Source organism: Cervus elaphus, chromosome 15 (assembly GCF_910594005.1).
Source record: "Cervus elaphus chromosome 15, mCerEla1.1, whole genome shotgun sequence".
Classification (NCBI taxonomy): Eukaryota; Metazoa; Chordata; class Mammalia; order Artiodactyla; family Cervidae; genus Cervus; species Cervus elaphus.
In genome coordinates, this window is record NC_057829.1 from 87,561,574 (window position 1) to 87,587,267 (window position 25,694).

A 25,694-nucleotide genomic window follows, 5' to 3' on the forward strand; every position below is an offset into this window, starting at 1 on the left:
ATACAGCATCATAGCGATATGGTGGCTACATTTATGACAGGTTAAGCAGAGTCAGTTTTCCTTTGAAATTTTTTAAGGGTCTTGCAAGTTTAACGCTGCCAAGTTCAGCTTGGGGATGACAGCTTTCTGAATAAACTCTCATTTGGGCTCAGTTTCCAGGAAGGCTTTGCCTGGCTTAGCATCCCATCGTTATTAGCAGATGGATTCAATGTCAGCCTGCAATAAAGCCGTACCTTCAAGGACTGCCCTGGCACATACCTGGCCAAAGTCAAGTTTTTCTGGAGTTACAATGGAATGGCCAAACAGTAAGCGATGCCCAAGTTCTTCTGGGGTCTAATGGAAGGATCTGGGCATGTGACTTTGGTCAGGATAAAACAGCTACAGAGCTTAAGCACAGATCTGATTGCATAATATCATGGCGGTCCAAGCAGGACTTACTGTGTAATTTCGGATGAGAGAGATGTCCGTGCCATCTTGCAGATAGTGGGTTTCCGTGAAACTGCTGGCGATGAGACCTCTGTGGAAAAATAAAAACCACATAAATGTGGGTGTAGATTCACATTGACACGTTGCTCGTGAATATCTAGGCTGGATGGCAGCAAGGGTCCAACTCCCTCCTCATTGTACAGATGAACCCATGAGGCTCTCTTGGGCTTTCAACCTATTCAGGTTATCCAGAGGAGAGCCAGAAGCAGACTCAGCATGCGCTCTGAACAGCAGCCCCTGTCTTGCCCGTGGTGCCCTCCTCACCCCTCCCATCTCAGGCCTCCAACATAGGCAGGTGTGTGTGCACATGTGCACACGCTCACAAGTGCACACACACAGGAAACACTCTTTTATGAACAGCACATGTAGATTTTGTGTGTGTGATGAAAATTCTTAGGATTTACTCTCTTAATAACTTACATATATAACATACAGCAGTAGTCATTATAGTTGACAGAAATTCAGAAGAGGCCCATCCTTCTGGAAGTCATATGGCCCTGCTATCTAGAATCAGCAGCTAAGCTCCCCATAGGAAACATAATTTTGGATCCACAATATTGGCCCCCTAATTCTCCCACAGGTGAGGGAGCCAGCTATCAATATTAAAATGTCAAAGAAGTGTTTCAAACAATGATGAAATGTTGGAAAGAGTTCTGTAGGTGGGTGGGTGGGGGGCAGGGAAATGACCTTGGTCATACTGAAATACTGAATTTCTAGGATGAGTTGGTAGAGGAGCAAAACCCTCTAACTAAAATGGCCTGTGATCTACTAGACCTCCACTGACGGCAGCAAAGCCTGAGTTTGCTTAGGTTTTAAACTATTCTGTGCTTTCTTCTGTCATATGCTCATTCTGTCCTTCTCGACATCACCACAACGAGTATTTCCTGGGCACCTACTATGTGCTGGGTACACTGCCCGGGGAGGCGACAGACAGAACACAGTGCAGGGAGGGGAGGGCTGTCACAGAGGCAGGAACAGTCTTCCTGGCTCAACAGACGCACAGTAGGTGGGGCACAGGGAAAAGGGAAGGCTTTACAGAGAGCGGAGGAGGAGTCTGCCCGGCAAAACTGGGCTGGGGGGAGAAGGGGGTTCCAGGCAGAGGTCGGCAAGGCCAGGAGCCCCGAGGGTCTGGAATCCGGGTAGTCAGGTTGGTGGGAGGCAGGCAAAAGCTCTAAACACCTCTGCATTTTATCAGTCTGGGCAGTAATGAGTGTTGTGCGGTTGTTATGTCATGTCCAACTCCAACTGCAGCTGGTGATGGACAGGGAAGCCTAGTGTGCTACAGTCCCTGGGGTCGCAAAGAGTCGGACACGACTGAGCGACTGAACTGAACTGAGTCTTCCCTGTCCTTCACTGCCTCCCAGAGTCTGCTCAAACTCATGTCCAATGAGTCAGTGACGCCAACCAACCATCTCATCCTCTGCCGCCCCCTTCTCCTTCTGCCTTCTCATGAGTGGAGAGTGTTTGAAACACTGGACTCTGAGGAGGTGAGGACATGGTGACGATGCTGTCCAGCCTCCCATCCAGGGAATGCATGTCACACCGCTCAGCTCTTCAGGGGTCACTCCACCCGCAGCCCTGTGATGAACCTGGGACCCAAGCGAACACATCTGTAGTCTTCCCTGCAGCCTGCCTGGAGCTGGGGACTCTGGAGAAGCAGACTTTCCTCTTTGCTCTCAGAGCTTCACACAGATGCACTCAAGGCTTCTTCCAGCCTGGACCCTGGGTGCAGGCGGACACGGCCCCGGGAACACCCAGCCGTCATCAGCTGTGACACGGGACAAAAAGTGGTCTTCCAGGTGCCTCGGGTGTCCACCTGGCCTCCCCTTCTCCTCAATCAACCCCTGTCTTTTGCTTCAGCTGGTTCCAGTTGGGCTTTACAACCAAAGTCCTGATTGTCATTGCTGTTGTTTAGTAGCTAACTCATATCCGACTCTTTTGTGACCCCATGGACTGTAGCCCACGAGGCTCCTCTGTCCACAGGCTTCTCTAGGCAAGAATACGGAGTGGGTTGCCATTTCCTTCTCCAGGGGATCTTCCCAACCTAGACACTGAACCCGTGTCTCCTGCATTGGCAGACAGATTCTTTCCACTGAGCCACCAGGGAAGCCTGCCCTGATCAATATGGGAGAAATCAAAGCTGCAGTGCTGCAAATGTAACAGATGAGAGACAGAGTTTCCTTGCAAAGTCAGATCTCTTCAGACTCTCTCCAGCCAAGTCCAGAATTGAGAATCCTCTCCCACTTTTACGCGGGTTTCGATCTCTTTAGGACATGCCTGGTTTAAATCAGCTGGACCATCACAGTGGGTCAGAGTTGTGCTCTACTTAACAGTGAGCCTTCGAGAAGAACGTGCTAGGAATAGAAAACGCCGACCGTTGCTCACACTCACTGACAAAGCTCGTGCACGCTCCGCACCCTAACTCTTCCCTCTGCTCAGGAGGAGATCAGCCCTGGTGGAGGAGCCTAACCTCCCTTCTGGCCTCTGGTCTCAAATCTGCGTCTTCTCAGCATCCTCCTCTGAGCTGTCACAGGACCCCCGGGGTGGGATCGCTGCCTGCAGCCCCGCCTGGAGGGTCAGGGGCAGAGGAAGGAGAGGGACGGGGAGGCGATGGGAGTCTGGAGAAGGAGCTGGTGGTCTTCCTTCATGTGGTCAGAGTTCCAGGGATGGGTGGGAGGTTGGTGACCTTGATGGGGCAGCTGGGGGTTGGGGGGGGCGTGGGCCCAGGGCGTGGGGGCTGGGGAGGTCACAGAAACTTTCCTGAAGGTAGTTCTAAAGGGAAGCAGAGAGAGGAGGGACCATCTAAAGGGACAGAGCAGAGGGGCGGGTGGCCGGTGCCTAGAGCACAGGTGTCAGCAAGGACAGAGCTTTCGCCCATCTGAGATGGGACCTGTAACAGCCTAGAGGTCTTGGTGATGGAGGGGGCTTGGTCAGCTTCACGACAGCAGAAAAAGGAGAAAAAGAAAAATTTAATATAATAGAAGCATGTTATTATGACTTATATGCTTTACCGTTCAATAATCATTTTGCGGTATGCACCTGTCATTCATAATTGGGTAATTCTGTTTCCAACAAGGCTGGATGGCCTCTTTTTGGACAAGGGCTTCCCAGGTGGCTCAGTGGTAAAGAATCCACCTGAGACATAGGAGATGCAGGTTCGATCCCTGGGTCTGGAAGATCCCCTGGAGAAGGAAATGGCAACCCACTCCAGTATTCTTGCCTAGGAAAGCCCATGGACAGAGGGGCCTGGAGTTGCAAAGGGTCGGATACGACTCTGCAACTAAACCACCACCATCACCTTTTGGACAAATCAAGGTATATGAATACCTAATGCTAAGAAGAGTAACACAGAGAGGAAGAATTTGTAGAGCAAAGAGAGAATTTCAAGGCTTTCTAACTGAAAGATGGATGTCCAAGGAGATCATTCCCTTCATGGATGAAAAATACAGAAAATCCGTCTGGAAAGCTGGGGATTGGCGAAAATGAGTTTTGCGTCAACTACAGTCAGCAAACTGGTGGATAAGAAGAATGCAGGGGTTTAACAACAGTAAAGTGAATGATGAGGTTTTAAAATGTGACTTAGTCTAGTAATACAAAGACGCGTGATTCACTATTTTTCATTGGGTCCAAATGCCACTTAAACAGAAACACATCACATTTTGAGTGTAGCAGGTTCCTAAGTCCTCTCCTGTGCCTCCTTGTATTGACAGAGGGGGAAATGGGGATGGTCTGAGCATGTCCGCCTATAGCTAAGACACTGAGAGACACACCTCTGTTTGAGTCTGAAAGGGGAACATGGGCTTGCAGCTTGGACACACCGACACCACTGTGAATATCGCGTCTTCCAAGGCGAAGCCCAGGGAGAAGAGAGCCTCGGACTCTCCTGCAACAGCCTGGGCACGGAGAGCTCAGAAAACCCAGCGCTTTCTCCAGCCTCAGTTTCCCATAAGGGACAAGGACATGAGACGGGAGAGAAGCCAGACGGCCTGGCCGCCGAGGCTGAGGCTCATCCTCTGGGCCCGGGAACTGGTGGCCCACACACCGTGTATCAGAACCCACCCCTCTCTGCTCTGACATTGCCTCAGGGCCAGACGGTCCAGCCCCCAGCCCCCAGGTTGTGAAGCGCCCAGGGCAGTGACAGGGTCCTGGTCCCACTTTGCGGGGGAGGTCACGGCACTGCCCTGAGGGGAACCCTTGAGTGGCTCCCCACCCACCTGGGGTGCAATCCCAAAGCTTTCCATGACCTGCCAGCCACTCAAATCCTCCCCTTCCCAGTGCATCACGCCTGTCTTCCCTACGGCTCACTCTCCCCCAGCCAGCATGCCTTCTGCCTCCTTCTAGAACACTCCGTACCCTCTTCCACTTAGGGCCCTCGCGTTTCCTCTGCCATGCACCTGGAACACTCTCCACCTGGCTCTTTGTGGGGCCGGCTGCTTTCCATCCTACAGGCATGAGCTTAACCATCTTCACAGATGGCCTTTCCCAGGTCACCTTACCTAGAGTAGGCTCCACCACCCACATTCCCCACGTCACAGAACTCCTTCACTTTCCTATCTTGTTGATTCATCTGTTCATTTATTTTCCTATATTCCCTCAAGAATTTAAGCCACCAGAAGGCTCTTTGCTCTCTGTGGCCCCACCTCCAGCCCAGGCACTGTGCTAAGCCCTTTACGTGAACCAGTGAACCAGTGAAGTTGCTCAGTCGTGTCCGACTCTTTGCGACCCCATGGACTATAGCCCACCAGGCTCCCCCAGCCATGGAATTTTCCAGGCAAGAGTACTGGAGTGGGTTGCCATTTCCTTCTCCAGGGGATCTTCCCGACCCAGGGATCGAACCCAGGTCTCCCGCATTGCGGGCAGACGCTTTACAGTCTGAGCCACCAGGGAAGCCCTTAGGTGCTATTTTTATCCCAATTTAAACAAGGAGGCCACGAGACAGGGAGCTTAGCTGACCTGCCCAAGGTCACACTGCACAGGGCAGCATCCAGGCGCTTCTGCTTCGGAACCTGCCCTCTTAACCACCGTGTGGCACTGCTTTTCCCAGCTGGTCAAGAGATAATTGCCCAGCACCTGCCGCACACGCTGTGCCAAGTGCTGGCTGAACACACGCTGAGCAGAATAACGGATGGGTGGAAGCGGGGACGGACGTGTGGATGACTGGATCTGAGGGCAACGCTGAAGGCACGTTCTCTTTCTGTCTGAGGTCGTCCCCTCCCAGGTGGCCCTAGTGGTAAACAATCTGCCTACTAATGCAGGAGACATAAGAGATGAGGGTTCGATTCCTGGTTTGTGAAGATCCCCTGGAGGAGGGCATGGCAACCCACTCCAGTATTCTTGCCTGGAAAATTCCCTGGAGAGGAGCCTGGCAGGCTATAGTCCATGGGGTCATCAAGAGCCGGACATGGCTGAAGCGACTCAGAACACACACACCCACCCCCCCAACCCCAGTAACACCTGACTCTCATCCCTCTTAGGTACCATGACCCACCAAGGGGCCATGGAAGAAACCCGGAAGTCACTCAGGTGAAGCTTTCTGAGAGGTATGTTTAATTTAAAAGGGGCTGGAAGTCAAACGTCCCTGGAGAAAGCCGAGGGAAGTGGATGGACAACGGCCATATTGGAAATGTGATAGCAATGCACCCGTGTCCCTTAGATTTCCCCGAGGAGAAAATCCAATTAGATAGATTCTGTATGTCAGCAAATGGAGAGACAAGGTGAATGCATAATTTCATGAGAACGTTCTTTTTCTCTGCTTATTAGATTAGCTGATCTAACGAGGCATTCTGTTCCTCTCTACACCAGAAAATAAAATGCCAGGAATTGATTTTGCCGTTTTCCATTTGTTTTGTTGTTACAAGTGGTACCTCAATATTTGCTCACTTAACCAACATTTATTGTGCTGGACATTGGGTCTAAGACCCCAAGAGCTCACCATTGGGTGGAGGACAGACCCAAAGAGTGGTCAGAGCCCCGTGATAGAGATACACCCAAAGCACTGTGGGAGTTCAAGGAAAGGCTTCTAACCTAGGGGGAGGTGGTACCCAAGTAAGTCGCGGAAGATGGGGGAGTCACGTTGAGAGGGGTTAGTGAGGTGGGAAGTAAGGAAGGATGTAAAGAGAATATTCCAGATAAAGTTACTGCATCCTCAAAGGCAGGGAGGCCTGGAGGGTAAGTAAACAGCATGGTAGTGGGGGATGGGTACAGGAGGGTAAGACTCCATGGGATCCCAAGTTGTTGAGGTGCAGTTTGGGGTAAGGAGATGTGCTGTTGTTCAGATCAGCAGGTTGGGAACAAGTGTCACTGACTTCATGCCATGCAACGCATGCATGCGTGCTAAGTCACTTCAGTCCTGTCTGACTCTTTGCGACCCCGTGTACTATAGCCCACCAGGCTCCTCTGTCCATGGGGATTCTCTAGGCAAGAATACTGGAGTGAGTTGCCATGCTCTCCTCCAGGGGATCTTCCCCACCCAGGGATTGAACCTGCATCTCTTATGTCTCCTGCATTGGTAGGCGGGTTCTTTACCGCTAATGCCCCCTGGGAAGCCCCCCGCCATGCACTAAGGAACCATTAAATGTGGCAGAGATCTGAGCAGATACAAGCTTTGGAGCTAAAGGCCACTCTGACTGTCGTTTAAGTAAGACTCTGAGGGGGAAGAGACCAACAGGCAGAGGAAGGTTAATTAAGAGACTGGTGGGAGTCTCTGAACAAAGAGGGGCCAGACCAGGACAGGAGACTTAGGGGTGGGAAATCCAGGAGACAGGCAGAATTAGGAACCTCAGTTGTCAGCTGAGATGGGTGAATCCCAAGGGAGGAAAACAAGAGGATGAACTCAGCCTTGAGGCTCGTGGTGAGTGCAAGGGGCCTGAGGTCTGTCTCCTGTATCTTCCAGCTAGCAGCTGACTCTGAGACCCTAAGGTGTAGGAAGTGGCTTGGAGTGAAGACGGAGATGCAGACCCTCAGTCAGCACACGCTTGCTTTATAAGAGAACAAGTAAAATCTCACCCTTTCCAGCTGAGTATTTTCTGATGTCAGAGTCTTTGGTGGCGGATAGGGCTGAAAAATGATCATTTAGAATTTATAGTAAAATGTGATATTGTAGCTACATAATGATTTTATACATACCTCCTTTTAAAATTTGTTGCATTTCTGAAATGATTTCTGTATTGAAATAAAAACCATTACTCCCAAATTGCTTTCTTGGGAATCAATATTGAAATGCCCCTACTCTAAAATTGACCATTATATAATTTAGTTATATCGTTTAAATGAGATGGATTTCACCAAAATGACACAGTTTATTCCCCAAAGCATAGGAAAACAGGAAGAAACACCTGCTCACTTTTCCCTCTGCGAGGGGTGCTCTTTCTGTAGCCCCCACCTTTGGAGTGAGGACTGCATTCTGTTGCAGGATTTTCCCTGTTCTATTCTGTTTCCTATTGACTTGTCCTCTCGCATATTGTGCTAAGGGACAAAAATTACATTCCGAAGCCTAGCATAATGCCTTGTAGTTTTTGTTCAGTTGTTTAAGTCATGTCCAATTCTTTTGCGACCCCATGGATTGTAACCCACCAGGCTCCTCTGTCCATGGGATTTGCCAGAATCCCATGAATGCCAAGAATACTCGAGTGGGTTGCCATTTCCTCCTCTAGGGGACCTACCCAACCCAGGGATTGAACCCAGGTCTCCTGCATTTGCAGGTGGGTTCTTTACCACTGAACCACCAGGGAAGTCCAATATAATGCAGAAGCGTAATCAATAAATAGAGGGCACAAACAGAATCACTATCACAGAAAATATGCAAAGAACTGACCCATTGGAAAAGACACTGATGCTGGGAAAGAGTGAAGGCAGGAGAAGGGGAAGACAGAGGATGAGATGGTTGGATGGCATCACTGACTCAATGGACATGAGTTTGGGCAAGCTCTGGGAGTTGGTGATGGATGGGGAAGCCTGGCGTGCTGCAGTCCATGGGGTTGCAAAGAGTCAGACACGACTGAGTGACTGAACTGAACTGATCACAGAAAAGCAGCCCAGTTTGGATAGAATGTAGTCAAACTAATTGGATCAGTAAAAGAAACGTCTTTTTTTTTCTTGGTTCGAAATTGTTATCACTGATAATGGAGGTGGCATGCGGGGTGGGAATGATCACATTCCCTTTCTTGTTATTTCAAGAGTTTCAAACGCTGTCAGGTGATCAAGACCCATCCTGACAACTTGACATCAACGTTAGAACTGCTTAAATGACAGAAACAGGGAAATGAAAGCTTAGAGATTGGCATCAATTACTCTGAATATGAAAATCTCATTGATGACATGTCATCTTTTTCCTGTTATTTCTTTGAAGACGATGAGAATGTTTTGTGGATTTAATTATTCTATGCAGCATATTCAAGCCAAAGCATCATAAGACAGCGCTTGTTTGTCAATGAACACCAGAAGGCACTTCAGTCACTTTCTGCAAGGAAGTGAGGCTTCAGTGATCTTCCTAGTGAAACCCATTTGGTATTCAAAAGATTCATCCCAGTTTTCTCCTAAAGATTTACTCCACGGCAAGTTATTATTCCACAAATTACAAAATCATTCATATATAAATTCGGGTAATGGTTTTCTTTTATGAGAATTTGGAAATACAGCTCCAAAGACTTTCACATGGCTTGGAGCGTTAACAAAAAACATCGTACAATAAAAATCATAATTAAAACTCATGATCAGGGTTTTCCGAGTTACTAAAAAGAATATCTTTTATTGAAAAATTACCTATTCCTCAACCAGAGCTGAAGTAAATACAGAGAAGAGATTGCGGAAAAAAGCCAGTGTGTACCCTGATAGGATTCTGGATTCTTCTATACCCTGGAAGAACTTGCTCTGGTTTTTAGTGAACAGTCTATCTAGATGGACTGGAATCATGGGGCTCCAGGCTGGTGTCATTAGATCTTATGGATGATTTTTAAAAAAACTTTAAAAAAAATCCTTTGGCATATGGGATCTTAGTTCCCCGAGTAGGGACTGAACCTGTGCCCCTTCATTGGCAGCCTGGAGCCGTAACCACTGGACCACCAGGGAAGTTCCCTCTGGATGATTTTATGGCAAAATCAGACCACTGAACCAATGCACTTCAAGACAGTGCATTGAAGTAAGAAGTAATAGGAGGAAACGGAAAGTAAAAGAAAGAATCAGAGACCTGGTATTTACCACACCTGAGCTTTGCCTGAATTTCTTTCAGAATGTAAGCTTTGTACATATTTATGATTTTTGTTTTCCTTATGGGAAGAGTTACCATAAGCCATTAAATAACATGTGCTCTGGCTCCTTGACTTGGGGCTGCAGCAAGGTACCACCACCACCATCATCCATGCCCTGTTATCTCCATCAGCTTGTACGTCTCCCCCCAACTCTGCTGTTGGTTGGCTCACCGCGCATCGGGTACCAGGCCACCTGCTTGTCAAGTGCACATTCTTCCTTTCCTTGGTAGAGAGTTGGTGGTATAGGGACCACTATCAACTGCCTAACAAGGAAGAGGAAAACACTCACAGAGAGTAAACGACTTGTCCAAAGCCACACAGCCTTGCCTGTAGAGTCTGAACTTGACTCTGTGTGGCTCCAAAGCCACCCTCATCCTACCCACTGGCCAACACTGCCTTGCCAGGAAGACATGATTCTGAAAGCCCGAAAAACAAGCAGCAGCAAATTATATTCCCTCTTTTTCTGAAATCATGTTTTCCACAGTGCTAAATGGGGCTTATCCTGTTTCATTTAGCACTCAATTCAATTTAGCTATAAACGTCAAATTATTTTTGGTTATAATTTTGGCATTTGGGATCCTAACGATTTAGAACTGTACATCTGTATGAACAATGAAGCATTTATATTAGGTTTTCTTTTGTTATTTTTCATTTGCTAAGAGACTCAAAATGATCAAAACAATTTTTTTCCCTGGAATTAAAAAAGAAAAGTTTCCTCTCTCCAGCTCTCTCATTTAGTTTCACAAACGATAATAAATAAAACTGTTGATACAGCATTTTAGAAACTGTAGGGGACAATTAGACTTTCTGCAAAATAATTTCATAATATACTGCTTCTCATTTTAAGTCACAAGTACACAGAATTTTGGATCCAATCCTGTGGCACTGATGCTGAAGTATTCACGTTGCTGTCCATGATATTTACGACTACTCAGATGACCCTCTCCATTTATGAAGTGAACAAATCACATGTGCCACAGTGGACAGTTGTGGACTCAGTAGAAATCTCTTTAAGAACAGCAGGACTGATTTGCCAACTGTGTTTTCCAGCTGGAACATGAAAGCAGGTGAAAAATGGTGGGTTCTTGTCGTTACAGCTCCACAGCTGGCATTTACATGGGCCTAAAGCTTTGGGCTGCTTTTCCCCCTTTTAAATGACCACCTGCAGTTCAGAAGCCTTTGGACTGTGGGCTTACAACTGTTTTTTTTTTTTTTTTTTTTTTTTGCTACACCATCTAGCTTGCGAGATATTAGTTCCCTGACCAGGGATTGAACCTGGGGCCATGGCAAGTGAAAGTGCTGTGCCTTAACCACTGGACCACCAGGGAATTCCCTGTTTTAGGCTGCTCTTGATGTGATAAGACGGTCTGCATAGTATGAGATTTAACACGCTTTTTAGAAATATAGGACTGTAAAACAGGAAAAGTTGAAAATTAAGTAAACGATTATTTTCACAGGTAAATAAAGCCCCACATCCACTTCTCTCAGAAAGGACTGTGAGAATAGATTCTATAGATTAGCTTCCATTTCACTCTTCAACATCACTGCCAACATAGGTAAAACAGCCGTTCTTTTTAAGCTTAAGAATTTGCTTCTTCCTTTTGAAAAATACCAGTTGGCTGTAACGGCAGCCTCAGAAGCTTGTATTTGATTGAATGCTTACGAAGCAAAAGCCCTTTATAGGCATTGTTTTATTTAACTTTGACAACAGCTGTAGTTGGTAGGTGCCTGCTTTGAGATGAGGAACCTGGGCTCAGAGAGGTTAAGTGACTTATCTATGGTGGCTCAGTTACTACCACGAAGGTAGTCCAACTTCACCATCCAAGCTCTTCCCTACACTTAACACAATTTCTCCTTTTCCTTCATCTTACATTTGCCCTTTCTGCTCATCTCCTCTTAAATGGACACTATATTTAATATGCCAATACTTGACTTTGAAAGCAATTAGAGAGAAATTATAGCTTGGATCGGGTGGGTCTCTCCATTTCCCATTTATTGCCATGGGGTTGGAATGGGAAGAAGCAGTTAGCAATGATCTGAATCAGGGTTCTGTTCACCTCTAGTTTGAGGAAAAATCGTTGCCTAAGTGTGGTGACTTATGTGTACTGGTGTGGTGAAGGTTGATACTAGTCCATAGAGAGGTGGATGGAGATTTCAGTAGCGCAGGTGAATGGAGAATCGAGCCCATTTATGTTGATTACTGGCGCTATCACTTGAAAAATAATCAAGTAGATTTGACATCAGAAGCCAAGCCAACTTTACTCATTTCCTAACTGCCCCTCTTTCCCTAAACGACGGTGGCATTTATGAGCTGCTACTCGCCAACTCCCATATGGTCTACAATGTGCAGAGACACTGTCACAACCAGCGCTTCAGCAACGTTTACAAGAACAGTGTGAGGTTGACATCCTGGCTACTTCACGGATGTAGAAACTGAGGCTCGGAGGTGTTAAGACATTTGTCCAGGGTCACGGAGCTACTAGTGGCAAGAGACTGAGGTTGTTAGAGGCTGACATACCTTACACCCAGCCCGGAGCCATCGCTTGTATGTAGACATAAAGGCTGCCCTTTCCTCCAGGAAAATTCTTGGTTGGCCATTTGAAGGAAAGCTTTCACCCAACTGAATAACTGAATGGAGGGCACCAGGCGGCTGAAGCTGAGAAGAGTCCCCCGCGGGGCTCAGGACTAAAGGGCTGGTGTGGGGTCTTCCTTAATCAGTTTTGAGGCTCCAGACTCTGGGCCAGTTCCTGCTCCCAAAAGGCTTTCAGCCAATATCTTAGGACAAACTTCGGCTGATATATTTCCAAGTAATAAAAAAATTGACAGCAGACAAATCTACCTTCAAAATACATCTCTGACAGCAGGATGACCATAGTGGTTGAGAGCAAATCTTGCGCCACCATTTTCTTCTCTGGTGACCTTGGGCATAAAGTTTGACTTGGTTGTACTGCCGTTTCCTCATCTAAAAAGGGAAGAGGGACTGCCCTGGTGCTCCAGTGGTTAAGACTTCGTGCTTCCACTGGAGGAGGGACAGGTTTGACCCCTGGTTAGGGAACTAAGGTCTTGCATGCTGTGCAGTGTGGCCAAAAAAATAAATAAAATAAAACAGGGATAATAGGATCTTCTCATAGGGTTTCTGTGAAGATAGTATATTTTAAACACGTATAAACATGTTCTCAAAGAACATGAGCGATTGTTTTTACTAAACCTGTCAGCTTCCATCCACCGTACCTCCCATCTCCCTGGTCCGTCACCGTCTCCCTCATCTGCCCTTCTGGGAGGGCCTGTATGCCAGCCTCCTGCTTTCACTCCTACCCCGCTCCCATCCAGTATTGGCCAAAGTGAGCCAGAGTGTCAGGTTTTTGAAAACAAAAAAATCAGACCACATCACTCCGTCACTTAAAACCACAGACGCCACTTCTTCCAGAACCCAGAGTCAATTTCAACTTCCATAGCGTGGACTGGCCCCCGCACCCCCTCACCCCTCCAGGTCCAGCTCACTTCACTTCTTTCCTTCTTACCTTGGTCTGGAACATTCTTCCCTCTTTCTCTGCCTGGCCAGCAACTAGTAGCCCTCATCCTAAGCGGCACTTTCTGGAGCAGGGTTCCTGGCCTGACCCTTCCTATATCTGGACTCCTCTGTACTCCCCACCCCCAACCCCAGGCAGGATCTTGCTCTCATTCTCTGCTCATCACATTTACTGCTTATTTTCTCTGTGACCTGTTTGAGGCATGCATCCCCCATTGGGGAAGGGGCCTCATCCATCCTGGCTCAGATGGTAAAGAATCCGCCTGCAATGCAGGAGACCTGGGTTCGATCCTGGGGTCGGGAAGATTCCCTGGAGAAGGAAATGGCAACACAATCCAGTATTCTTGGCTGGAAAATTCCACGGAAAGAGGAGTCTGGGAAGAGGAGTCCATGGGGTCACAAAGAGTCGGACACGACTGAGCGACTTAGGCAACAACACTCATCTGTCTGATCCCCTCTGTACCCTTAGCCCTGGATCTGGGCTCGGAACCAGCTGTCGCTGTTCAGTTGCTCAGTCGTGTCCGACTCTTTGTGACCCTGTGGCGTGCAGCACGCTAGGCTTCCCAGCAGGTTCTCAATAAAACACTTTTGGAAGGAATGTAAGTATCAAGAATGAGAAAAATACATCGGAGGCACTCAGAAAAAATATTGAGTCATTACTGAACTGTTGCTCTTTTGGGGTATAAGAAAGCATTTCTTCCTGCTTCAAAAACCAAGAACCAAAGACCACCACCACCACCACCACCCAACACACACACACAAAACAAAACGGATAGAAGATACTTTGACCCTTAAAAGTTCTGCCACCTAGCACAGATCTGGCCTTTGCTTCACACTGTGGAACAAAGAAAATACTTAATTTCTTTTTTTCCAAAGAGCATTTTCTCAATTTCTAACTTAAAAAAAAGTCTAGTCAGATTATTCAGGACCACCAAAGAAAACTCCCTTAAATCGATGGGCACACAACTTTAAACCTGAGAAGCAAGATGACCAGTCTGCCTGGACCCACAGGGCAGCCAATACTTGAGGGGCTGTGGGAGTTACCTGGCTGGAAGTCCAGCCAGGCTGCAGGTCTGATGACCTGGGAAGCTGCTCTACAGAAAGCTGGATGCCGTTCAGCCTGTTTTCCTCACCCACATCGCTCAACAAGGAACTTTATTAATTGGTGCTCTGGGGCAAAAGAGGGGATGTTCTTGGCTTTGGGATGTTCTGGCGGAAGCCAGCCCGCCAGCTCCCAGGCAGACCTGCCGAGCAGCCAGCTGGGCCCGCTTCAACACTGACCTGCACTGAACCAAACTTACAGTGTGTGTTCGATCCAATGTGCTCCCTCCTGCTTGCCCAAAGAGAGCTCTGTTCTGCAGATTTCCATACCATCAGCGCTGAGGGAGGGCGGCCAGGAGTGACCCAGGGCAGGAAAAGGACCCTCACTTTCTGAGCTCCCTGAAGCCGCCACAGAACTGTTCAGACCCTCTTGCTGATGCTTGTAACAAGTGACATGGTGGGGTTTGGAAATGGGCATCTTTCTCCTTTCTTAAAAAGGGCCTCAGAGAGCGAACCTGGGTGTGTGGAGCCCTAGTCACCAAGAGCACCCTCTTTCCTGCCCTGGGCTGGAAGAGTCCCAGGTTTCTGCCAGCACAGAGTGGGCACCAACGGCCACGAAAGAGCTGTTTAAGAGACACAAATCCTTAGGACGACGAAGGGCCATAAAACGCAAAATGGTAAAATAAAATCATAAACCCCATCTGAATTCTAGTTGCTCCATTCTTTACAGGAAGTATTCTTCTGTCTCCCTTTTAAAAAAGAAAAAAAAAAAAAAAAAGAAGAAGAAGAAAGAAAAAGAAGCCACAACAAAAGTATTGTAATACCCAATGTAAATATTTCTGTTTCCCAGTAACTATTCTCTAAATGATTGGATGATTTACTACCTGATCAGCAGCTGGGCTTCTTTCTCTTTTTGTGTGTGTGTCTGGAAGGATTTTGCATTTAGGCCTGATGCCGTGGAACTTTCAGAGAAGAAGGACCAAAGAACAGACACCAGTGACGACGGCCACTGATGGATTTCTCTCCAGGGGAAAGACATTTCATTATTCTCAAGATAGAGTGATGTGAACGACCTTGCTGATCTAGTTAAATAATGAAATACATGACGAGATATCACCCTGGGTCAGGAAAAACAGAGATCTTTAGCAGGTAAACTGTTAGTAGCTCAGTCATGTCTGACTCTTTTCAACCCCAAGGACTGTAGCATGCCAGGCTCCTCTGTCCATGGGATTCTGCAGGCAAGAATATTGGAGTGGGTTGCCATTCCCTTCTCCAGGAATTTTCCCAACCCAGGGATCGAACCTGGGTCTCCTGCATTGCAGGCAAATTCTTTACCATCTGAGCCACCATGGAACTAGTCTCAAATTGTGAAACTGGTTAAAAACCATGATCTGGGTGATGAATTGGGTTGTATTTAAAGCAGTAATTCATTACACTTGTGAAATCTGCGAGCTCACCAGCTATCTGGGAATGTAATCCTTACTTGGAGTGCATTAAAGAAAAAAAAATTCTGCTAGCATTGCAGCAATGACCAATCTTACAGCACTCAACGAGTGAGAGCTTTTTCCTTCTAGACGTAAGTTCTCCGTTGTGAAGTCTCCCAGATGTCCTGGGTACAGGGCAAAAACGGACACCTCCTCCATGTGCCCAGCCCAGAACACCAGAACATTACTTCATTCCTCTGGACAAACTTTGGCCAGAAAAAAAATAAAAAGACAAACATGCTTCCAATATTTCTGGCTTCTCAGCCATGGATCTGTTTCTCAGATGACAAAGAACTGTGGTTTCTTAAAAAAAAAAAAAAAAAAAAGGAAAACAGAAGAATACTTCCTCTAAAGAACCCAGCAACTAGAATTCAGATGGGATTTATGGTTTCATTTTCACAGAACCATCTTGCACGCAAAGATGGGAATTGGGATTACATCATGTGTGCTACTAAACTCATATTCTAAAAACATGCTCCAGAAAGGAGTTCTTCATTAAAAGCTGAAAGCTTTCCATGTGTCTGGGGGAAGAAAATAGCCAAACATGTTGAGGAGGAGGAAGGCACAACTTAATGATCAAAAAAATGTCATCTACAATGATCTGCCTCAGTAATCTCTCCTGAGAGTTTCATGAAAGGGGGAAAAAAAAAGAATATAATCACCTACAAGCTTACTGAATGAATCAACATTTTTCGGGGGTCAGAAAACAATTATGCACCCTATGGCTCAGAAGATGAGGAAATGGCTCAAATAAGAACATGGATAAAATGTCAAGTCAGTGATCTTCATTTTTCCCACAAGCCTGGACACTTTCAAAATTCAGTATCACATTTCAGCTCTCTGGAGGTCTGAGCATCGCTTCTCCCAGGACACGTACATCTGGACAGCTAACTATCTTGGGCTGGTTCTGGGGAAAGATTACTCATTTTCCTGGGTGTGACAACGGTGCTGTGGCCACAAAAAGAAAATTCCATTTTATTATAGAAGCGCATATTAACATGTGGAGGGGTGAAATGACATGATGTCTGATGTCTGTTTGAAATGACCTCAGGCTGAAAACTTGCTGAAGCTGGGTGGTGGGTGTCTGGGCAGGTCCCTGAATCCTGGGCACTGCTGTTGCTTGGCACTGATAATCCTGAGCTAGGAGCTGTCCTGTGCAATATAGGATGTTTAACAACAACCCCGGCCTTTACCTACAGGTAATAATCCCCATTTGCGATAACACAAACTGTCTCCTGGAGGAGGAAATGGCAACCCACTATGGTACTCTTGCCTGGAGAACCCCACAGACAGGGGAGCCTGTCTCCTGTCTAAGTTACAGTCCGTCGGCTCGCTAAGAGTCAGACACGACTGAGCAACTAAACGAGTGAAAAAACTACCTCTAGACATGCCCAAACTTCCCCTGGGAGGCAAAACCGCCCATAGTTGAAGAGCCTTTGATATTTGGGAGGATGAATATACTATTTTCTCTGATCTTGTACATAGTGAAAAGATTTCTGAAAAAAAAAAGTTTGAAAGTTAATGGAGGGGGAAAAAAGTGTTTTAAAAAAGTCACAGTGCTGATTCAATCTCTTGGCCTGTCTGCACAATATTCCTGAGGGGTGTGTCAGCATAGGCCTGGGGCTCAGACACCAGAGAATTTCTGACTCTGGTCCTGGGCTTCAGCCTCAGATCTAAGAGCAGCCCGGACCCTCCCCAGGCCAGGGAGTCAGCATCTTGGAGGCCCTGGGCCCAGGAATGTGCATGCAAACAAATAGCATTCAGTCTGTTGTTACCTTTCATCCACTTGCTTTATCCTTTGGGCTAGTGTGTGCTCCGACTCGCTCACTATCTCTGTATCTCTGTCTCTCCTTAAACCACCCCTACCTCACTGCACGCACCACACATACACACACATATTTTTTCCTAAATGATTTTAGAGTGATTACACACTGTTGGGCTTCCCAGGTGGTGCTAGGGGTAAAGAAACTGCTTCCCAATGCAGGAGATGCAAGAGATGCAGGTACGATCCCTGAGTTGGGAAGATCCCCTGGAGGAGGGCATGGCAACCCACTCCAGCATTCTTGCCTGGAGAATCCCATGGACAGAGGACCTGGTGGGCTACAGCCCATGGGGTCGCAAAGATTCAGACACGACTGAAGTGACGGAACACACACGTACACATCTTGTGGCCCTTTGCCCCTCAATACTTAGTGGTGTATTTCCTATGAATAGGCCTGCTCTCTCTTCTAATCTCACTGCAGTTGTTAATGTCAGTAAATGTCACAGTGACACAATACTTTTCTTTGCTCTTCATTCATATTCAGAAGTTGATAGCTGACTCAGTGAGGCTCTCAGGAGAATTTTTTCTCTTCCAGAACAGAATGCAGTTCAGCCTCAGATATTGCACTAGGTGGTCATGTCCCCTTGTCTCTCTCTCGTAAAGAAAATCAGAAACTTTGTGAAATAATCCACACACCATACAATTCACCCATCCAAAAGGCACAGCCTCGTGATAGTCGTATCTGCAGAGTCTTGCAGCCATCCTCACTATCTGATCTCGGATCAGCACCCTCCCTATGCCTTGACGTGGCACCATAAACCTTCACCTTCCTTCCTGCATTTGAAACATCTCTGCTGCATGCCAATGTTGACATTTTGGAAGAATATAGGCCCCCTTCCTTTTTAAACAAAATGTTCCTCATCCAGGTGTGTGTGTTACATCCTTGGGAAACAATGAGGCTACACATTCTCAACAAAACTGCTTCCCAGGTGAGGTGTCCCACTCCAGGTACCCCACGTGGAGACACATGGTGTCCACCTGTCACTCCCGCTGATGCTAACTTTGATTACCTGGTCCAGGTGCAGCTTGACCCCCCACCCCCACCCCCAGAGACCCACTGCATCACTGGGAGCTGATGGGAATCCGGGCGAGGAGCCAGAAGACCGCATGGTCTTCAACCGTCTCCTCGCAGACGGCTTGTGGTTTGGAAGGGAAACTGAGCGGTTATCATGACGCTGCCCAGTCCCCGATCCCGGGCGTGGCTCCTGGCAGATGAAGGTGCCCTTTCAGTGCCCATCGGGGTGGAGGTGGGGTAGGCTGGCTCCAGTCTGCGCAGCAACCCTGCCCGGCAGGAGCCTGAGCGCTGACTGCCTGATTGCAACTAACTCAAGCTCTCTGGGACACGCCTCGTCCCGCGTGTGGAGGCTTTCACGGTCCCTCCAGGGTCCAGTGGAGGAGGAGAGCACACCCTGGAAGTGAGGGGCCCATCCTTCTTCCCCTTGGGCGTGGCAATGAGCAACGGAGGCCCCCAGCCCCCTCCAGTTCAGGAGGCCCCACCATCAGCTTCCCCAGGATGCCCAGCGCCCCTGGGATGAGCCTGAGGCCCTCTTCCCAGTAGCTCCCCTTCTCTTTCGCTCTGTATCAGGCCCTTTATCAGTCCCTCGAATATCCACAACGTGAAAGCCACGTCGGGAGACCTGCCTTGTCTTAAGAGATGGAGAGAGGCGGCCGTGGGGAAGGAGAAACTGAACCGGCCATGATGGACTTGGGGAGAGCCAGCAGCTGGTTGTGGGTGAAGGACCACAGATGCTTCATGGGGATGCGCTGGCTCTTTGGGCCGGAGACATCCCTGTCCTCTCTGCTCGCTACACAGCTCGGAGCCGCCGAAGTAAGGGCCTGCCCCCGGCAAGTGGGGCGTTTCGCTCGAGAACCGTGGGGGCCAGGGGTGGGGGGGACGAGACACAGCGACCACTTGCAGAGCTAGGGTCCCGCGAGAATGGTCAGAGACGCAGCGACGGCCCGGGACATCACTCCACAGGGACCCACACCACGACATCACTCCACAGGGACCCGCACCAAGTAAACACACGAGGAGACGGTGTGCGTACAGAGACAGGGAAGAACAACCACAGAGCGTCACAAACACGACCTTCCGGAGAGCGGGCTACACGGCGGCCAGCAGGCCACACAACTGGGCGCTGACACTGTCAACTCTCCCCAGCCGTGGCCTTGGCTGCTCGTGGGGCAATCAATGTTAAAGGATATTATTATTATTTAATGTTAACAATAGCAATCGCTCAGAGAATACAAACCAAACCCGCCGAACCACGGGAACACCAAGAAGAGATTTCTAAAGGTTTTTATTTTAAACATATGTCTCTAAAACAGTCGGTGAAGAGTGCCAAAAACACAGCATTGAGTCTATTTGTCTTTTTCTGTGTACATGATTTGCTTTGGAAACTGCCTATAAATGCCCTAGAATTCTTGTCTCTCATCAAAAACAATTGAGGAATGGTACAAGGCGTTCTGAAGCATACATAACCCGGTTATTTCACTCGGTGGAGTAAGAGTGAAGGAATGGGATGATGGGAAGACATGAGTGTGAATTGATGGAGGTAGGGGTCAAGAAAAAGGTTGAGTCATCCCATCGAATCACACGGAAGAGGCGCCCCCTTGTATGGCCTTTGGAAAACCAGCCCAGCCTCTGGCGGCCCTGCAAGTTGGTTGTGGAGGGAGGAGAAGGTTCCATTCTGGAATGCCACGGGGGCCGTAGTATTATGCAAGGAGCCCCGTTGGCATTCAATCCCCAAGGGTGGCTGGGATATTCTATTTCCTTCTTTTGGCATGGGGGCCCTGGAAGATGTCTCAGAAAAGCCGTGGGATGGAAATCCACACTCGCTGTGTGTGAGCTTAGCCTCAAGAAACGGCTGTCCTCACCCTGACCTGCACAATGCAAAGAGCTCCCCCAAGGGAGTGAGTTCACCGTGGCCCCCAGGCCGAGGGTCAGGAAACCGCGTGGCTAGTGAAATAAAACAGACCATGCCCTGGATGAGCTCAGTGATGCCAGTGAGTACATGCCACCCCCAATAAAGTGAAGAACATTCCTGGGGACTCCCTCTGAAAGAGCATCACGAATTCATACGCATTCAAGACCTTCTCAGGCTCCACCACCCTTTGCTTCAAAGGTTCACAACTCAAGTGAGAGGGGTAAACAGTGCTCTCTGCCCAAAGCCATGATTCAAAATTCTGGCTTTCTTATTCCTCAGCATGGGATTAATTATCACAAAGTCTCTTAGGGGATTCATTTATATATAATATAAAATAGAGTTTACTGTCATTTTAAATAAAGATACAAGATGAAATTTAAGACATGTGAAAGGTAGAGAGAATGGAAAACCAGGCAAGGCAAGACATTGCTATTCCCAGGAGAACTCGGAATCACTGATCTAGGGCATATCCTGTCTTGTGTTCAGAATAAGTAAATAGCTGAATTAAGCACATTCTCTATCATTTTATTTCAGAGTCATACAATTTTTTTCTTTCAACTGTATAGGAAGCAACAGTGTAACTAAAATACAATAATCTCTTTTTAGCCTAAAGATAGTAAACTTACAGAAAATGAATTGGACTAAAACATTCAGAAGGGTTTCTAACAAAATCTCTCATGGTTTCCTGAAGTAAAGAGATATACATGGTTAAAGAGAAGGTAATTCTTTAATGTGATGTCAGTGGACCACAGACTGTTTTCATCTAAAAGTTTAGAAAGAAATCTCAAGTCACGGCTCCTAACCTTTCAGAAAAGAGCACCCTTTATTTAAATAAGAGCCACCCCATTTGTAGAGAGCTCTAGTGAATCTGTCACTGTATCATTTTTTAAAGGAGGAGTGTGCCAAGCAGAGAGTGAGAGGGACAAGAGGAGGTCAAATGCACACTGGTATCTGTCCATTGCTGCAGCTGCATTGTAAGAAATATCTATGATGGCCTTTCATGAAAGGAGAGACCAGGTTGTCAAGAAATACTAGGAATGTAGTGAGTGAAAACTGCTCAGTCGTGTCCGACTCTTTGTGACCCCATGGACTATACAGTCCATGGAGTTCTCCAGGCATATTGGAGCGGGTAGCCTTTCCCTTGGAGAAGGAAATGGCAACCCACTCCAGTATTCTTGCCTGGAGAAACCCAGGGACAGAGGAACCTGGTGGGCTGCCGTCCATGGGGTCACACAGAGTCGGACACGACTGAAGCGACCTAACAGCAGCAGCAGCCTTTCCCTTCTCCAGGGGATCTTCCCAACCCAGGGATCGAACCCAGGTCTCCCACACTGCAGGCAGATTCTTTACCAGCTGAGTCACAAGGGAAGCCCAGGAAATGCAGAATAAGGGAAAAATAGAAAATAGTATCAAACTGTAAATTTTTAAAAAAAGCAACAGATCAGAAGACAGGAGATTTAATGTTGGTGAGGTGTGGAATGCTGATTATTATTATTACAGAATAATGATGGTGGCCTGGGCTTCCCTGGGGCGTTAGTGGTAAAGTACCTGCCTGCCACTGCCGGAGATGTAAGAGATGTCGGTTCGATCCCTGGGTCGGGACTATCCCCTGGAGGAGGGCATGGCAACCCACTCCGGTATTCTTGCCTGGAGAATCCCATGCACAGAGGAGCCTGGCAGGCCACAGTCCATGGGGTAGCAAAGAGTTGGACACGACTGAAGTGACTTAGCATGCAATGATAGTGGCCACCACTATCATTTGAGCTCCTACTGTGTGTCAAGAAGGGTGCTAAGCACACTCTCAATGAGTACTTACAAAGACTCACAAAGTCCTACAATTGTGCGCAATTTTGCAGAAGATACAAAGGCCCTAAGAGAGGACGCATTTGATAGTCAAGATGTAGGATTGGGATCTGAATTAATCTGACTCCAACCTTCTGACTCCAGATCTGTTTCAAAGCTTTTTATTAAAGATTTGAGACTCTGATAGGAATGGTTTTTTTTTTTCCCATTGATTATTTAAAAGATAAAAGTAAACAACATTTTGGTTTAAGAATGTGGAAAGTAAGCCTGGGGAGAACCTAGATATGGATCTGCAAAACTAAAACTAAATATAATATAATGAATGAAATAAAACGACATATCAAAATCAAGAATGACCTCATGCTCGATTATACAGTAACAGGGGATGAGCTGCAGACACTCTTCTTCATGACCTGGCTTTTGGCCAACAGGACTTGGTTGCAGGGACTTGGATGCAAGCAGTCTGCCACTCAAGTCTTTGGTACCTTACTTCAGGTTCATTAAATAAGAATCTCTCTATGTTCATTCAATTTAACTTGTTAACCTCAGTTTGAATAAAATTTTAGCCTATAATTTAATTTTGGAATTTTTTAGCTAACAACTGGGTAAGCTTTTGTGTCTCACTGAGGGCCATCACTGACATGAGAAATGGCTTTGTCAATATCTCAACATCTGTGCTAGACAAACATAATAACCATTTCAAAAATCTTTCCTGTACAAATGGGGTCTATTCTCTTGTGTAGAGAATAAACATAGTCTCAAACAATCAAGAAAAAAAATGACAGTTATGAAGCACCATATCAGAGAATTTTTGTTTATGATAACATGTGTTATCATAACTCAGATTATCAACTCAGATTATAGAAGTAAGAGAATTTTACACCTTAAATTCAAATCAAACTTTTTTAAAAAATTGAGAAATACTCCTTATTTTTCCCTTTAGGCTTTCACTAGTCCTTGTTGAAGGACATCACTTTTTTTTAATCCTATAAACATCTTTAAGATATCTCTGTAATAATGTACACAAATATCAGAGTCTCTTTTATGTAAAAGAGCAATATAAAAAAGGGCAACACATTTCTTTGTTTTCTTATAAAAATAATTGTTATTGGTGTAGTATTGCTTGTTACGTTATGATATCAAAAGTACTAGAACACAACAAAACCAGGCTGCATACAGAAAAAAGAAATCAAAGGAGATAAAAAGGTGAAATCAGAATACTTCAGAAATAATATTCCTTGAGGAAAAGAGAGAAAATGTCTTCACTGCATGTTAATTGAAAAGCGTGACATGCACCTGTCAATATCCACTCCGGCAGCCTCCATCAACATGATTATATCATTTATTTCATGAATATAAGTGCAATGTGTGAGATTCCTCATTCCTGTCAAAAGTTGTCACAAGTGTCTATTAAAAATGCAGCAGTTCCAAGAAGGAAGTTTATAGTGATAAATGCATATATTAAGAAAATAGAAAAGATCTCAAACAACCTAACTTTACAACTCAAGGAACTAGAAAAAGAATAACAAACTAAGTCCAAAGTTTGCAGAAGGAAGGAAATAACAAAAATCAGAATGGAAATAAAATAGAGACTTCAAAAACAGGAAAGATCAACAAAACCTGGGCTGTTTTTTGAATAAACAAACAAAACTGACAAGCAAAGAAGAAAAGACCCAGAGTCATAAATGAAAAAGGAGACAATACAACTGATACTACAAAAATATACAGAGCATAAAAATATACAGAGCATAAGAGACCACTACCACTACAATCATATGCTAACAAAGTGGGTGACCTGGAAGAAATGGATAAATCCCTAGAAGCATAAAACCTACTAGGACTGAATCAGGATGAAAGAGAAATTCTAAACAAGACTGAAGAGTAAAAAGATTGACTCCATAGAAACAAAAACAAAAAACCAACACAATCTGCTTTAAGCACTTCCAAAAAATTTAAGAGGAAGGAATATGTCCAAACTCATTTTATAAATCTAGCATTACCCTTTTGTAAGACAATTACCAGATAAGGAAACTACAAGAAAAGAAAACTATATCTAAATATTTTGAATGAACATAGATGCAATACTTTTCAACTAAAAATCAAACTCAGCAATATATAGAAGGATAATACACAAAGTGAGATTTATCCCTGGGACACAAGGATGGTTCAATACATGCAAATCAAAAAATGTGATATACCACATTAATAGAATGAAATGTAAAAATTATATGATCATCTCAATAGATATAGCAGAGAAGGCAATGGCAACCCACTCCAGTACTCTTGCCTGGAAAATCCCATGGGCGGAGGAGCCTGGTGGGCTGCAGTCCATGGGGTCGCTAAGAGTCGGACACGACTGAGCGACTTCACTTTCACTTTTCACTTTTCACTTTCATGCATTGGAGAAGGAAATGGCAGCCCACTCCAGTGTTCTTGCCTTGAGAATCCCAGGGACGGGGGAGCCTGGTGGGCTGCCGTCTATGGGGTCACACAAAGTTGGACACGACTGAAGCGACTTAGCAGCAGCAGCAGCAATAGATATAGAAAAATCTTTGGCAAATTCAGTACTTTTTCATGATAAAACCTTCTACAGATTGGGTATAGAAGAACCATACCTCAACATAATAAAAGTCACACATGACAAGCCCACAGCTAACTTCACAGTCAACAGAGAAAGACTGAAAGCTTTCCCTATAACATCAGGAATGCCCACTGATTACCACTCTTATTCAGCATTGTACCTGACTAAAGCAATCAGGCAAGACAAAGAAATAAAAGGCATCCAAATCTTAAAGTAAGAAGTAAGATGTCATTTTCTGTATACAATATAATCTTACATGCAGAAAATCTTAAGGATTCGATCAAAAACAATGTTGGAACTAGTTAACAAATCCAGTAAAGCTGTAGAATATAAAATGAACATCAGAAATCAGTGGTGTTTCCATATGCTGATAATGAAACATCTGAAAAATAAATTGAAAAACATATCCCACTCACAATAGCATCAAAAACAATAAAATACTTAGGAATAAACTTAACTAAGAAAGTGAAAGATCTGTATAATAAAAGTGAAGAAGTCACAAACATATGGAATGATATCACATTTTGTGTTCATGGACTGGAAGAATTAATATTGTTAAAATATACATACTACCCAGAGCCATCTATTGATTCAATGCAATCCTTACTGCAATTCCAATGGCATTTTTCATAGGAATACTAAAAAAATTCTAAAATTTGTATGGAACCACAAAAGATTCCAATGAGCTAAAGCAGTACTGAAAAAGAACAAAGCCAGAGACATCACACTTTCTGATTTCAAACTATACTACAAAACTATAGTAGTTAAAATGTATG

At 45.9% G+C, this 25,694-nt stretch overlaps 1 protein-coding gene across 3 annotated transcripts in view; it reads right to left on the minus strand.

Moving 5' to 3' along the window:
- The window catches only part of ADAM12 (ADAM metallopeptidase domain 12), a 381,565-nt gene that overhangs the window by 143,191 nt on the left and 212,680 nt on the right, over nucleotides 1–25,694 (minus strand). For all 3 annotated transcript variants that reach the window (XM_043926044.1, XM_043926045.1, XM_043926043.1), the window contains exon 4: nucleotides 439–517. In XM_043926044.1, coding sequence (XP_043781979.1) covers nucleotides 439–517 — 79 coding nt within the window. The remainder of the gene's footprint in view (nucleotides 1–438; nucleotides 518–25,694) is intronic.